The sequence below is a fragment of the Abrus precatorius genome, unplaced genomic scaffold (genome assembly GCF_003935025.1).
Source record: "Abrus precatorius isolate BTA unplaced genomic scaffold, Abrus_2018 Scaffold7, whole genome shotgun sequence".
Taxonomy (NCBI): Eukaryota; Viridiplantae; Streptophyta; class Magnoliopsida; order Fabales; family Fabaceae; genus Abrus; species Abrus precatorius.
Window position 1 is genome coordinate 25,343,600 of NW_020874417.1, and position 16,940 is coordinate 25,360,539.

The 16,940-nt window shown below is 29.7% G+C and overlaps 2 protein-coding genes across 3 annotated transcripts; both read left to right on the forward strand.

Annotated features, from left to right (window-relative positions):
* Positions 1–7,627: 7,627 nt before the first annotated feature.
* Positions 7,628–11,426, forward strand: LOC113872319 (RNA-binding protein 42). Of its 2 annotated transcripts, XM_027509787.1 has the most exons (6): positions 7,628–7,933; positions 8,009–8,186; positions 8,395–8,492; positions 9,566–9,662; positions 11,096–11,181; positions 11,273–11,426. In XM_027509787.1, the coding sequence occupies exons 1-6, from the start codon at positions 7,718–7,720 to the stop codon at positions 11,324–11,326; spliced, it is 729 nt and encodes a 242-aa protein (XP_027365588.1). In that variant the 5' UTR covers positions 7,628–7,717; the 3' UTR covers positions 11,327–11,426. The 2 variants fall into 2 exon arrangements, with proteins under 2 accessions (XP_027365588.1, XP_027365589.1); XM_027509788.1 differs by lacking the exons at positions 11,096–11,181; positions 11,273–11,426 and adding an exon at positions 10,039–10,241 and having other exon boundaries at positions 7,647–7,933.
* A 1,963-nt stretch (positions 11,427–13,389) lies between these two features.
* On the forward strand, positions 13,390–16,331 carry LOC113871322 (pentatricopeptide repeat-containing protein At1g08610). Its single transcript, XM_027508368.1, has 2 exons — positions 13,390–13,540; positions 13,954–16,331. The coding sequence occupies exon 2, from the start codon at positions 14,144–14,146 to the stop codon at positions 15,902–15,904; it is 1,761 nt and encodes a 586-aa protein (XP_027364169.1). The 5' UTR covers positions 13,390–13,540; positions 13,954–14,143; the 3' UTR covers positions 15,905–16,331.
* Positions 16,332–16,940: the final 609 nt, after the last annotated feature.

Sequence of the window (16,940 nt, forward strand, 5' to 3'; positions counted from 1 at the left end):
ATAATAATATATTTTAATTAAGTTTAGAATCATTAAAACAACTAAATACATAATAAAATATTTATTTACTAGGAGAAAGATGATAAAATAATTAATTTATTTTCAAGTAAAATAAAAGAAATATACTTGCTTTATGTAAAGATCAATCCCCTATACAAAGAGAGATATTAATATTTAAAAGAAATATTTTTTTAGATTAGTTTTATCTTTGAAAATGTTAAGATATTGTCAAATGATAACGAGTAACGAATTATATTTTTATAAATATTTAAGTTGTGTAAAACATTATACACATGATATTCATGATAGCATTGTAAGAACTAATAATTAAAATACTATATATTTTTTAGCAAAAAAAATACTTTATATTTTCTCAGCAAAAAAAAAATACTATATATTTTACGATAAAAATATAACATTTATCAACGGATAAAAAAAGCAATATAAGTTGTTGAAATTATCAATCCATTAATATCACATTATTTAAAATGAATTAATATGTTACTAATAATTCAATCCAAAATCGTCCTATATGTATTATTAAAAAATGTAGTTTTAAAAACATAAAAGAAAGGATTGGTTGACTTAAAAACAAAGATTGGTTTAATTGATTTATATTTTTTATTCATAATAGAAAAGTTAAAATATAAAAATGTAGATTTTTTTAACTTTAAAATACATGAAAATTTGATATAATTGGTGGAAAATTATTTACAAATAGATCACTTATTTAAATATCATATAAAAGACTTCTCATTATCTCATTGTATATATATATATATATATATATATATATATATATATTTTTTTTTTTTTATTTTTTCTGAACAGGACAACATTTTACCAACAGAATAAAGTCATGAATATAACATCTAGAAAGTATTCCTAAATAGAGCATTTTATTATCCCTTTTTATTTAACTTTAGAAACGAAGAATTGGCGCATAACTAAGATCTCAAACTAAATTTATACTAAAAGAAAACTCGATCCGTTGTCCCAAGTGTTTTAAATTCCGAATTGAACTAATTCAAAGTCTTTCATTGTTGGACACTACCAGGAAATGTCTCAACTTTCTCAGGAACTAAACGATTATGAAGTTATTTTTTAACAATATAATATTAAACTGTTTATTATTAATATGTTTTTTTTATAAATATTAAATCATTAGTAAATAATTAATATAATTATCAATATATTAGACGTTAGTAGAATATACTATTTGTTAGTATCAACTTTAAAATTTATATTAATAATTTGTTTTCTATTAAACAAAGATTACACTAACAGAAATTATTTTTTTGTTTAATTTTAATTTGTTAATAAATAATATTTTTCTTGTTTGCAATGTATCATAATTCCTTAATAGTCTTTTTGCCTTTTTTTCTTTTTTTCTTTTTTTCAATTCCAAACATGCCACATTCACTTTGTTTGACAATATTGAGAGCGTAACTTCCCTTCCTTGATACCATTCTTATCAAAAATATATATTTTTTATATATAGAGAGTGAATAACATATGGAGAGAATGTTGATAAAAGATAAAACATCATATAGAGAGCAATAGAGTTAATACGAGCACGTAACTTTTCATAAAATTTAATATTCTTCTTTTGGATTTTTACATAGATAAAATTAAATAACGATACATAAATACATATATTTTTTAATAATATTATTTTATTAAAAATACGTTACTGAATTAAAAGAAAAAAACACTTTTGTTTGAGTTAACTTAAAAAAAGATATACATATTTAATCTAAAATTGATCTTTTTAAAATTGATCGTGGACGCAGGAAGTCAATTCTGAGTTTGTGTGAGAACTGAGAACAATATTTTGCATTAAGGAAAAACTACATAGAGAACTTACTATATATGCTTAGGCCTATTAGGATTCAATTTTCCTTGTTTTGGACATCAAAACAAAACACGAAACCTATGTTTCGATCCTTTTCTGCCTATATGTCAAACGTCTTCTCCCTCCTACAAGGTAGCTAAGTTTTTAACCACGTGATGCATTTTTCGGTAATGCCGAATAGCCTTTCGGTGTGGTAAACTTCAAGAAAGCAACCATATAAAAAATATTATTTTTTTTGTTTGTCTTTAATTTACTAGCATAGTTGTGATTAATTTTAGAATAATTAATAGTTTTAGGTAAAGATTTTTCACTTAACTTCAACATTTGAATTACAGTTTTTCTTGATTTGCAATTTACTTTAACAATGTCATTATATATTATGTACATGCTAGTTTTTGTTATGGTTTTTTAACCTAAAATTAAATTCACGCAGTTTTACATATGTAGAACTGTCAATGACAATTGGTTTAAGTAGTATATATTTAATTTTTTAAGTAAAATCTTGGGTTTTAAACTTTGTGTATCAATTTTCATTTTTAACTAAAAGAGTTAATCACATCATAATATAAATTATTGTAACTCAAACAAAAAAAAAAAATTCTTACAAATGATATATGTTGTTTAGACCAAAAGTAAGTGTGGAGATCAAACTTCTATATGTACTTATGACATGTATGGCATTTTAGTCATTTTATAAAGGTAAAAATCAATGTTATCTTAACTTACGCATAATTTTAAGCAACACCTTTTTTTTATATATCGGAAATTCACACAATTGATGTTGTAAGAACAAGATAAACAGCGAACAAAACTTTGAAACAGAGTGATAGTACGAAAGGGTAACACAATTTGTGCTTATTTTTGTGCAAATATGTTGCACTATAAAAAGGAAAATTAATAAACTAAAAAACTGATTTTTTTAAAAAAATGTATCAACATGCATCATAATAATGATATTAAATATTGACTAAGGAATATTAAGTGCTATAGTAAGTATTATTAATTACTTAAAGTCTTACTGATGCATTTTTTTTTTATATTTTAAAATTCCTAAAATTTGTCAAAAGTACATTTTTTTAGAACAGTTAAGTAAAAAAACAATGGAATTGAAATTACCTTAAAATTTCATTAATTAACATCTATATTGTAAAAAAAAACTCTATTATTTGAAAGCATAAAGTAAAGTAAATTATTTTCCTTCACATTTCGACACCTATGTACTTTAAGATTAAAATTAACTATAAATTATATGTAAATTATATTTTCTTTTTTTAATGATTTTATATATCTACATCTTTATTAATTTTATTTTAAAAATTGAAAATTAAAGTAGTTACTCAATTTTTCTTTATATAATATTTTATATTTTTATTTTAATTATAAAAAATATTTACACTTTTTCCTGTTTTTTTGAATTTAGAGTTTACTTCTAAAAAATTTCATCTCTTCAATTTATGGTTACTAGTTGACATAATTAAAAAAAAAAGCTGACCTTAAAAGATAAACGTATGATTTTAAAATAAATTATATCTTAAAATTATTTTATTTTATTAAATTTTTATCATTTTGATATGTTTTATTCATATTTATAGAGTTAAGTCAAAATAATTTTAAAAAATTATTGTTTAAAATAATTTTATTATATATAATTATTTATAGAAATACATATTGTATTCTTTAATTATTAAATTATATGTATTTATTATAAAGTAAAACATTAGCATTGCATAGGGTAATTAAACTAGTTAAAGTGATTACATATGATATCAACCAGAGCTATTTTCATTAAAATTATGATACTAAACAAATATAAAATTTTATTGTCTTAGAAATTTTCAGAAACAAGAATGAAATTGAACTGCCAAAATAATAATTTATTACATAGGAATTGATCAAATAAAATAAAATTGAATTTTGCATTGGACAATCTAAAAATTTAAGTCTTGAATATCTTTTTAAAGTGAACCAAATATATTTTTTATTATCACCTTTTAAATTTATAGATTTCAATTGTTTTAATCTTGTATTGAGATCCCACATTTATTTTTCTAAAAAACAAAATTTTACCCAAAAAAAACTAGGAGAAGTATCGAAAATTTACATTCCAAGGTCACTTTTGTTAGCATTTTTCAAAAGCAATGTTTGGCTCGACACCCTATCCCATGAGTGATGAGTACCGTACAAACATCCCCGCAATCGACGGTGGTGTGACACGTGCAACGGATGTGGTCCCCGCAAGGCGCGTGCTCCACGTGCCATATGTACTAGATGTCGGCATTAGACAACACCATGAGCGTCTTCGTCGATTGTTGCGCCTCCACGTGGACTCTACCCTTTAAAACAGAAACGAGAAATGTGCAGTGTGCTCTCATTTTCCATCTTTTGCCTTCCTCAAAATTTCCATTTCTGTTTGGTTTTAGCTTAGGGTTAGGGTTAAGGGGACTTCAATGCCAACGGATTTTTTATCGCCTCGATGCCAATGGAATCAAATGGAATATATTGCATCATATCTCCATGCAATTTCGTATTTGGGGGCACCTGCGCTTCATTTTTATCCTCATTTTTCGTTTATTATCATTTATTTATCTGTTAATAAAACATTTACAGATGACAAAGTTAAAAACTAAATACCCTAAAACTATTTTATGTAAAAACATATTTTTATTCATAAAATAAAAAATATATAAATATTTTTTATATATTATAAGTAATTTTATAACTTTTTTCAAATTGAGTAAGATAATTATGAGTAATAATTTTTTAATTGATATTTAATAATTTTATTAAATATTTTTAATTTGATAAATTAGTTTAATATTTTTTAATCAATAAAACTTTTGGCTTTTTTATTTTGTTAAGTAAATCATTGTTTAAACAATTACAAATATTATTAATTATATTTATAAATATAAATAAATTACGTATGATTTCTTGTAAATACTACTTCCTTAACTTATTATTAATTTTTATTTCAGTTTCATTTCTATTTAAATCTGTCTTAATCTTGCTATCCTGATTCAATTAAATGGTGAAGTGACAATTCAAATGTCAGATCATCTCTTTCACTTATAATAATTGAAGTGTAAATAAATAAAATGTTGAAAAAAAATATTTAAAATTTATTTAAATTAATTTTTAATATATGATATTTAAAACTTAAAGAATGAGAAAGCTCAGATGTTTCAATTATTAGAATCCAACTCTTTTGTTCTTTATTCTCAATTGTTCTCAATTCTCAATTATTAGAATAGGTTAATTTATATGAGCCCACATTCTAAATGACTATATATTTTAACTTTACATAAAAGAAAAAACATTTTCTATCACTCATCAAACTATGTAAATTTAAATTAGGCAGAAATAAGAGAAATAAAAACAACATAAATAGAAATATAAATATAAATATAAATATATAATAGTCATTTTTATATATATGAATTGACAGGTTAGTATGCAAAATCATAAATTCATTTCGTTTAAACTCACTATATAAAGTTTATATACTAACCTATATAAACTTACAATTAAATGTGTCACTTATTTTATATCTAAACTTTCTAGTAGGAACCTTTTGTCTGTCAACTCGCGAGTGAAAACTTGCATACCCACTTCTTCTCTGATAACTATGTCTTCAATTATGGTTTCGACCAAGTACTTATCTTCTTTCCAATTAAACGTTCAGTTTGTGGTTGGAAGTTAGAAAATTTACCCCTTTGCCCTTTGGAGAGTTTCTCCACATCCAATTTTAGGTGCTTATAAATATTTTTTTTTTCTATTTTATTCGTATAAATGAAATAATCTTTGGTTTTGCTTCCTCGTTATTTTCTCCTTTGGTTCGTTCCTAAAAGTCAGACAGTGAAAGAGGGCTTTCTTAGATACTTCTAAATTTAATTTTGAAAAAAAAAATCTGATAGAAGTTATAATTATTTAATTTATACAAATAAATTATGAATATATTTTACTTTCTAGATGCAACAACATTTTAGTTTTTTCATCAACTTCTTGTGTTGTATATACTATAATTTTTGTTAAACTATGTTATAATTCATAGATATGTGTTACGCATCAAAATGCGTGTAATGCTTGTGATTGGATGATACTATTTAAGTATCTCGAGTATGTTAGAATGTTCGTTCTCAGTGTTGTTAAAATTACTAAATTTATACTCCCAATGGTCTAAAGGAATATAATTATTAGTTTTATAATCGTTTTGTTTGTTTGTATTTAAAAGCTCTTTTCCCATCTGTCTTGATATCTTGTGGAAAGATTAATTAAATAAATCTCCACTTGGCTATGGTGCTCATTAGCATCATCTTTAAGATAATAATTGAAGAAAAAAGTTTAAAAATAAGTATAAAATGAAAATTTTAATATTATTTATATATTATTAACATAATATTTAATAAAAAATATATTTTTTAGTTTCTTAATCACTATAAATTAGCATAAATTTAATAAACTTCTCTTCACGTGTATTTATTGCTGCAGTGTGACAAAAAAAAAAGATGTTTGCTACTGAATATATCGATAAACTTGATTAGGCATTATATATTCTTTCTAAATTGATAATTATAATTTATTATTAACTATATTATCTATAAATATAAAATTAATAGTGGTAATTGTTACGTTGATAAAAAAATATAAAATATTTTTTTAATTTATAAAACACTGTAAAAATTACCTTAAAAAAGCATAAGTGCAGTACCCCTTCCACTTTAAAATATTAAACTATTAATCTCGGGTGAAGAAAATAGAAGTAAATTAAAACAAAGAACCAACAGTGATCAATAAAGACCCAAGACTAGAAATTGATAAAAGTTATCTAGCCCAATAATCTTCAGTAAAACATATTCATAGAATATCAGGAACAGCAAACCACGACCCAAAGAGAAAAAGAGGAACAGCTCACAAGTAGACATGTAGTCGTGCAATTAGTCTGTTTAAATATTGTCCATTCTTCTTTTTATTCTTAGTTCGTCCTCATTAGTTGATTTTTTTGAGAATCAGATCAAGATTCTTAACTAACGGAACTTTAATTCGGTCTTCCCTCCTGTTATTCTTTTATATATTTAATAATATGCACTAAATATTTTTAAAACATATTAATAATTAACAATTCATAAGGCAATCAACCTCGTCAATGCATTGAGTATCATCCACTCTAATTTTTTCAACTATTCACAACTAAAATAAAACCCACAGTAATATATAAATCACACAATATATACCAATTATCAAATTACATGCAATATTTACTAAATTTCATAGAAAATAGAGAAACGTGGCTAACACGCCATCTAGCACATTTTTAATTATTAATTAAAATTTATAAAAAATTGTAAATTTTACTCTTTCGTACTTTTAATTTAATATTTTTTCTTTTGTTTTTATAATTTTTAAATTTTAACTAGTATGTTAAAAAGAAGTGTTTGAAGGTGTGTTATTAGTGTTGGTCAAAGTAATATTATTATTACCCCATACCTTCTCGTATTTTCGCTTCTCAAATCACAAGTTACAACTTTGTTCAGGTTGGAAGGAGAAAATGAGAAGAAATAAAATGAGATAATAGGAAGCCGTCTCTATTTTAGTCAACAAAGCCCATTCACGTTGGCACCAGCATTTTCATTGGGCTAAAATTCTTCCTTCTTTAATTTTGGGCCCGTCCATTTTGACCCAAGAAAAAAAGCTAAAGGTTTCCGAGTTAGGAGGGTCCACCAGAAACCTGCCAGAAGGTTCGGAGAATCAATCGAACGGCGAAACCTCAAACAAGAACGTGTCTATACTCCAACCCAAACGCTACCTTTGATTCCCAATCCTTCTATCCCAAAGATCAGTTCAGTTCCGTTAGATTCCAATTCCATGGCGACACCGTCGTCCTCCTCGGTTCCGCAATCGCAATTCACCTATTCCAACTCCTATTTCCCCGTCCCCTTTCACCTTCAGCAACCCGCAACCTCTCACTATGCTGCACACTACGTCGCCGCTCCCTCCGTGCAAATCCCCCCGCCTCCTCTCGTCGGTCCCGTTGCCCCGACTCCGGTGGCCGGCGTTTACCCCATCGTGCCGCAATATCAGGTATGTGGCTTCGTTATAAGGAATAGAAAAAATGTTACCTAAATTGATTATTGAATGTGTCACGTGACTGAACAGGCGCAGCAATTATTTGAGAGGGATGCACAAATAATAACACCGCAAGCTCTTGAAAGTGTTAAGGCAGCGATTGCAAGCAGCGACGTGGAGCACAAAGCTGAGACTAAAAAGAAAGCGGTTCCTCGCAAAGCTGCTGGTCAAACTTGGGAGGATCCTATTCTCGCAGAGTGGCCTGAAGGTAGTTATTAGTTATTACTCTTTAGAATTTACTAATTTGTTAATTTAATTTTATGCATGTAGAAAATTTGCTAGTGATAGATGATCTATTATTCCTTGATTCGGTTTGTATAAGTGATTTTGGATTGTGTGCGCGCGTGAGAATTGCGTTAATAATTTTGAAGTTAGATAAGATTTATGAATTGATTTTATCTTTTTTGGATGGTTAGATGATTATCGGCTCTTTTGTGGTGACCTTGGTAATGAAGTGAATGATGATGTTCTTTCGAAAGCATTTTCCCGATTCCCTTCGTTTAATATGGCACGAGTAAGTGGATCTCTCTTACAACTTGATTCTTTTACTGTTCCATAATGATTGGGTTAGTGTGAGCATTTTCTATTTCCTCTTCAGATTTTTGTTTGACGGGACAGAGTTGTTAATGATATGTGTATCTTAAGGTAGGTCTTGCTTCATAATTTACATTCAATTGGACATTTTTTATGGCTAAATTGATGCGGTATTTTGTCATCTCAGGTGCCCCCCCGTCATTGCTCATTATTCACAAATCAAGGGCAATTGAACTTATATACTGGTGAAATAGTTTAATGCATTTGAATTTGAACAGTCAATTCATTTAAAATTAGTGTTGAGTGTGACTGTTATTTTGTAGTGTAATGATATATCAAACTTTGCTGGAGTCAGGTTGAACTTCAAGTTTTGGCTAACCAGTTTAAATTGGAAGAATTGCCAGCAAGTTAATTGGAAAATTGAATCTTTGAACTATGTTTTGTTTGTTTTTCCTCTCCTGCCCTATTTTACACTAATAGCATTCTAACTAAACGGAATTCTTTCAACCTTTGTACTTTTTTGGGTATAAGAATAAGTCTATACACAAAATGAGTATCTTTCCTGAAGAAGGTAAACGTGGAAGTCTTTACATGACGATAAATTTACGTATAGATGAAAATAATGTACTACCAAAGAGGCTTTTAAATATGGCATGGAAAAGTTCCTACCCAGGAGGGCAGGCAGGCAGAGACTCAAATTTTTAATTTTTTTTTGTGAATAATGAATGAGATGTTAAGTTAGTGGACATTAGATTCTAATTCAGTTCATACTTCTGGTTTGCTTTATGTATCGCATTCTTTATAAAATGTGTTTGGTAGGTCCCATTGTGACCAACAAATTTGTTTGCTGGAAATATGAGGGCTTGTTATTAGAGAGTGGAGACATAATTAATTCCATCTAAAGTACTTTAGACTTATAGTAGATTAGTAGTCTGTTTTTGTAATTGCCTTGTTTAGCTTGTCTTTTAATGAACTTAACCCTTATTATTTGTGTTTGTGCTGAGTGTGTTTTCCTTGTAATATTTTGTGATTAAGGTGTTTGATTTTGTCTAGGTTGTTAGAGATAAGCGGACTGGAAAAACAAAGGGTTATGGATTTGTGAGCTTTGCCAATCCTTCTGATCTTGCTGCTGCTCTTAAAGAAATGAATGGTCAGTAAGTTGCTGACTATTGCTATGCGTGTCTTCTATCCTGCTCTCTTCTTTATTGTGCTGCTTTCTTTTATATGGATGACCCTTTTATGAGAACCCCTTACTGGGTCTCTCTTTTATGTGTTACTATGTAATGTGAGACGTCCCTCTTAGGAGACAATCTCATTATATAAAAAGATGAACTATGGATATTTTTGCATTGAACATTCTTTATATTACATAAAGTAAGTTAGCCTACAAAGTACTTAGTTACAAATTTTACAAAGTACTCACAACTGCTCTCCGTTTTGTCAAATTATTTTACAAGAAGAGAGATTACTAAAAATCTAACTTCTTTATTTACTAGCAACTATTTACAAAAATGTACATTATTTAGGTCTCACCTTGAACTACCATCTCTAGGTCCTCTCTAATCATCATTCTCATCAAGGCCTTCTAGAGGTGGATCTATCTGGATGCCAAGATAACACATTGCACATTTGAGGGCACTTAGGATCTCGATTCTCAGGATATCAACAACAATAATGGGCGTTACCAATGGGTTATTGATCTAGCTGAGTGTATAAATAACACCACCAGTAAAAAAATGAATAGGCTAACAGTCTTTGAATAGGCTAACATATAAGGCATAAACTATTTCCCAAGGAAATACATAATACTAATGAATAAAAGAATACTATTATAATATCATAGGCTAACAATCTTTGATACTTTTCTTTTTAATCCATCTATGAAGTAATCTATTATTCATTATTACTTTAAGTTTTATGGTTGAACAATCGGGAGTGTCGCGCCTGCAGTCTAGAGTGTGCATCATGGTACATTGATCCCTTTAGGAGGATCACCATTTACAGTGCACATCATCAATCTAAATGGTTACTTCTTTAGGTTCATACTCTAACCAATCATGGGATGTGCAAGCACTAGTCAAGACAGCCTAGCATTTTATCCTTTCTTGTGACATATGTTAACTAGGTCTGATCTCTTGCTAGTACTTGAGTACCTTACTATCATTGATCCTAAACTTGGTCAATCGCTTTTTGTCCTTCACCTATACCAAGTGTTCAACCATTGGTGTATTTATCATTATTCATTTTGGTACATTATGGGTAAACTTTTGTGACTCATCACTTCACTTTAAGAGAGTCACATAATTTCATGATATCTTTATTTAAGAGAAAGATTCACCATTGGTGTAGTTATGAGTACTTTTGTAAAATTTTGTAGCCAAGTACTTTTTAACCTAACTTATTTTATGTATTATAAAATATGTTCAGTATAAAAATATCCATAGTTCGTCTTTTATATAATGAGATTGTCTCGAGAGAGTGACGTTTCATAATGTCTTAATACACATACTTTAATTCAGTATAAATGTTTGATGTCAGATGACATTGGCTAGAAACTGATAACATGTGTATTCTTGATCTCAGGTAAGTATGTTGGAAATCGGCCTATAAAACTACGGAAGAGTAAGTGGAAGGAAAGGACGGATTATGAGGCTCTGGAAAAACAGAAGGTAGCAATTTTCTTTGTCAATGATTTGAAACCGTACAGTTAATGCATCCTCTTGCATGACCAACTTAATTCTTTTATTGTCTGCATGGCAGAATCAAATTCAGAAGAGACTGAAACTGCCAAGGAAAGGTGTGCTGCACAAGTGACATAGGCCAGAATTTGTATAAATCTAGTTACCAACTTAATCAAGTAGACCATTGTTTTCAATAAGCTATTTCTTTTTTCATGTGTAATGTATTTCCAATGTAACCCAAAAAAAAAGAAAAAAAGAAACTCACTTCAGCTATTTCTACTATTCTTTTTCTTTTAAAATGTATAGCCCAGTACCAAAAAATACCTAATTTCTGATGTTTCAGGGGTTGTGGTGGTCATCTATAAAAAAACACTGAAAATGGGTAAAATTTGACTGACTGTTCATTGAATTAATGGAAAACTTTAGATTGTTACTGAAGTTGGTGCTTGGTGGAGTAGCGTAAATACAGTTTGTCAATGCCATCCAGCACAAACTAGCCGGTGAAAACAATGTCTTTTTAATGGGGAAAATAAAATAGAAATTGGTCTGCGTGCTTGATTAGGATATATGCTACCTCATGAATAATAAATTCTGCATTTCTATGCTTCTCGGAATTGATGTTATTTTTCTGTTAGTGCTTACTGCTGGTGTGCCTTGAGGAACAAATCGAGTGATTTGGCTATCAGGAGTGATGCTTCTGTGCTTAAACAGAAATGAGGCTTGTGCTTCAATCCCTCAAATTATTTATCAATTTCTGTTTATTTTTTATCTCACTTCCTCTGTTTATTTTCCTACGTTAATGATTTTATTGTCATCGTTTGATTTGTGCTGTTAAAGTTCGATATAAATCTGGTGTAATTCATCCCAGTATAATAAAATGAATATAACTCTTATAAGGTAAAGAACAGAGAACCTCGATTCCTGATACAGAAAATTAATGGTTGTTACATGTGTTTGCATAATAAATGGCGACTTTCAAAAAAAAATTTCTTTTATTAAAAATTCCTTTTTAAAAAAGTTCAGCTTTCTCGCGATAATTACTTTAATTTTTTTCATTTTATGTTAAAACTTCTTTCTATCTCAAATTTTAGTTATTTAGAGCATGTTTGATTTCTGTTTTTAAAACAGTTTTCTGTTTTTAAAAATTAATTTTAATATAAATTTGTATTAGAATTAATTTTTAAAAATAGAAAATTATTTTAAAAAGAGAAATAAAACATACCCTTATATTCTCAAATTTTTCATATCCAAATATATTTTCGCAGACTGGTAGCACTTATCCGTGTCACTCAGTTACTCCTCCTTGTGCTTGCACGAGAGTTGTTGTCGATGGCTGAATTCAACATTTGAAGTCGAGCATATTCTTGTCCCAACTCAATCTAGAGTTAAATTATGCATGTTTGCTCACGTAGAAACTCTAGAATAACTTGAACGATGGGTTAGAAATTCGCAAGCTTTAGGCGAAGGGTTCAAATCCTGCAATATTGGAAAATAGTCAATATGTACTCCCTAACTTTGCTTCGTTGAAAATATTTTTCGTAATATTCTTTAATTAAATTGAATATTTTATTTTAGTATTGATCACCTTTTGTGTTGATTATGAAAAGAATTGACAATAAACGAATTAAAATATCAATTGAAGAATAAAATTAAAGTGCAATATTATATCTTAATTTGATCCATATAGTATATAAGAAAAAAAAATTGACTTTTTAAAGTAAGTAAATATAATAAGTGAAAAGAAACAACATTAAATTTATTAAAAATTAATTTAAATCAATAATAAACTAATTAAAACAAATATAGCCTTATTTTTTTCACTTATTTTCTCAACCAAGTATACCCAATTATGTCTTAGGTGAGTGTATGTCATTAACTGCTAGGTAAATTTCCAGAAATTTTGTTATAATTAATACACACACACATATATATATATATATATATATAAATAATGAATAAAACTTTTTTTAATAAGTTAAAAATGACTTATTTTTCAACTTAGTTAACTTAAATAAAAGAACTTTTTGAACAGATTTATTAACGAGTATACTGTTTTTAGACATTGGTTAAAAAAATAATAAATGATTTTTTCTATTTAAAATCAGGCTTAAAAATATATTAAAAGTTAGCGTGAAAGTGTATAGACAACGTTTATGTTTTTTAATAAAATAAAATCCTCCGCTGCCTGCAGTGCTTCTAGTCGTAGGCTTTTGGGTTTTAGATATGAGAATTGAGAACCCATAGGCATAGCTCAACGCCGCCTCAACCATTGACGCTCTTCCCTCCAACGTCACTGCATTTGTGAACGCTTCTCCCTCACGACTTTGCTTCTGCTTCTGAGTGTCTGGTGAGTCTGTTCACAACTTTGCCAGCATTAATATTTAAGTGCAAATTTATAGCCATATTTGTACAAATCAGTTAGCCCCAACCATCCTCTTTAGCCATTGCTAACCACTCATTATTATCACTTTAATAAATTCTACTTCTTCCTAACTCTGTTTCTTACAGACAATCTTAGACTATGTAATGTTGTCTTATCCATTCCATTCACATACTAACTTCCATTTTCAACCAGTAATCCCTAATTTATTTATTTATTACTTTGTAATGTGCGGAGCAGTGTAACTTTCGTTATTTCATCTTTAGATGGTGAATGCAATACTTACTAGAATTCCTTTTATGTTATTACTGGCTCCTACTTGTTTTATTCTATTTCTTGTTTGTATTTATTGTAACATAGACCCATCTTGTTGTTCACAGGTGGGTTTTTCTTTTCAAGTGGAAAAGAGGTTAAGGTGAATGTGATGCCGTGTAGGTGGATTATATCAATCTGCCCGAACTGATATGTTTATTGGGCTTAATTGAGCAAAAAGATATAAATAGCTTGAAGTGCACCATTGTAGATCTTTGTGGCTTGAGAGAGTACGATTAGTATACCTGAGCAACAAAGATGGGGTATATGGCTACACTACAAAATAATATTTTCAGCTTTCATTCTTTGAATGGTTTGCAAGGCTGTAACAAACAAGAGAGCTGTTTTTTGGGTGCTAGTTCTGCTTTGGATCATAGTTCAAGGAAAAAATCACCTACCCTACACCAAATTTGTTTTAGCGGTGCACCTAAATATTTTTTTCCCAGGAAAGGATTTCAGTGTCGAAGTTTTCGGGGAAGTGTTTTAGTTGATAGAGTTAATGAGATTGACCATGAAGATTGGGGTTTTGGAAGTGATAATGACAATGAAAGGGGAAAATCCATGGAACTAGCGGATTCAAACAAGTTTATAAACTCTCCAAGTTTGTCCCCAGAAAGACCGTTTATCCAAAATGATGAAATGACCAACAATAAAATTCTTCAGAAGCTTTGCAGTCAAGGAAGGTTAACGGTTGCAGCAAAGTTGATTGATATTATGGCACGCAAAAGTCAAATACCCCATTTCCCTTCTTGTGCAAATTTGATCCGAGGTTTTATCAGAAATGGTCTGATAGATAAAGCTTGCAAAATAATGAATGTAATGGTTATGTCTGGTGGTGTTCCTGATATAATTACTTACAACATGGTGATTGGTGGCCTGTGTAAAAGGGGTCATTTAAAATCTGCTATTGGTCTGGTAGAAGATATGAGCTTGAGTGGTTGCACCCCAGATGCAATTACCTATAATTCAATAATTCGCTGCATGTTTGATAAGGGAGATTTTAATCAGGCTGTTAGTTTCTGGAAGGACCAATTGAGAAAAGGTTGCCCTCCTTATCTGATTACCTATACGGTGCTTATTGAGCTGGTATGCAAATATTGTGGGGCTGCTCAAGCCCTAGAAGTACTGGAAGACGCGGCAAGGGAAGGCTGTTATCCTGATATCATTACATATAACTCTCTTGTTAATTTTACTTCTAAACAAGGGAAATATGATGATACTGCTCTGGTTATATCTAATCTTCTATCCCATGGAATGCAGCCGAATGCTGTGACATACAATACTCTCATCCACTCTCTTAGTAGCCATGGATATTGGGACGAAGTTGATTATATTCTGAAGATTATGAATGAGACTTCCAGTCCTCCTACGCTTGTTACGTACAATATTCTGCTAAATGGTTTATGTAAATCTAGACTTTTAGATCGAGCCATAAGCTTCTACAGCATGATGATTACTGAAAACTGTTCACCAGACATCATAACATACAATACTCTTCTAAGTGCTTTGTGTAAGGAGGGGTTTATAGATGAGGGCATCAAGTTACTTAACTTACTGGTAAGTACGAACTGTTCTCCTGGGTTGGTCACCTATAATACTGTAATTGATGGGTTGGCTAGAATGGGATCTGTGGAATCAGCAAAAGAATTGTATGATGAAATGGTGGAGAAAGGAATCGTTCCTGATGAAATTACTCACAGTAGTTTGGCTTGGGGTTTTTACCGGGTGGACCAACTTGAGGAAGCTGCAGAAGTATTAAAGGAGATGCATAAGAAAGAACAAAAGATTAAAAATACTGCTTATAGATGTGTAATCCTTGGATTATGCAAGCAAATGAAGGTTGATATTGCAATTCAAGTTCTAGATTTGATGGTGAAAAGTCAATGCAGGCCAGATGATAGGATATATTCTGCTTTAATTAAAGCTGTTGCTGATGGGGGTATGGTGAAAGAGGCTAATGATTTGCATCAGAGGTTGATCAAATGGAAGATTCTAAAAAAGGAAGTCATGTTCAGTTAGTTGGAATTTGCACTAAAAGATTGGCCAAAATTAATAATGCTTCTGGCCATGTACAGATTATACGTTCCTATCAGGTGATTCTTTAGATCCCTTTTGATTGTGAGATTTTGATTCTCTCCTGTTTGGATGGGGTGTCATACTCCCCAACTTCTCTCCATCTCTATTGCTCCCTGTTCATGGAAGATACTAGAGAGAGATTGAAAATTTGGGAAACAGATCTTCCCCTGAATAGAATAGAATGGAATCCGACTCTTTTTGAGATCTACTAATTGTCTGTGGAATGTAAGGATGCTACCCCCATAAGTTTTTTGCTTCTAGTTCATGCCATTATTTAAAAATTTTGATGCGGTTACTTTTTAATTATTCTAAAACAATCTGCCATAATGATGTAGCATTTCCCCCATTGTTTTATCTATAAGCTCGTAATCTAACCTCATTCTTGCATGTCTACATTGATGATGCATAATCATCTCTGGTGTTGTTACATTTTACTAAATTTAAGCACAATTTACTGCTACGGATCTTAAGTAAAAAATTATAGTGTATTAGAGTGTACTGACGGTTGTTTTAACATCAATCAAGTGGACAGTCCATGTTATGCACATCATGAGGCTATGTTCGGATATTGAATGACGAGTAAAATGGAATACAAAGACATGAACGAAATGGAATAGGATAAATTTAGCATTTCATTGTTTGGATATTTTTATGATGGAATGAAAAAAAAAAGACTTGTCCCACATTATACCCCAAATAAAAGAGGAAGAAAAATAGGAATGTTGGATTGCACGGGTCGGAATGCATTCCATCTCATTTCATTCCATTCGATCTTATTTTAAGCAATCCAATCAATGGAATCTAGCATCACTCCATTCTCTTTCATTCCATCTTTTTCTATCAATCCAAAGTTCCAAACCCAGCTTGAAATATTATTTTCATTCTCTGGGGTCATATTACCTTTGGAGCATCAGAATATTCAATTAAGTAGGAAGGCTCATTACTGGCTTCTGATTTATAAACCTTCACTTTAGTCCTT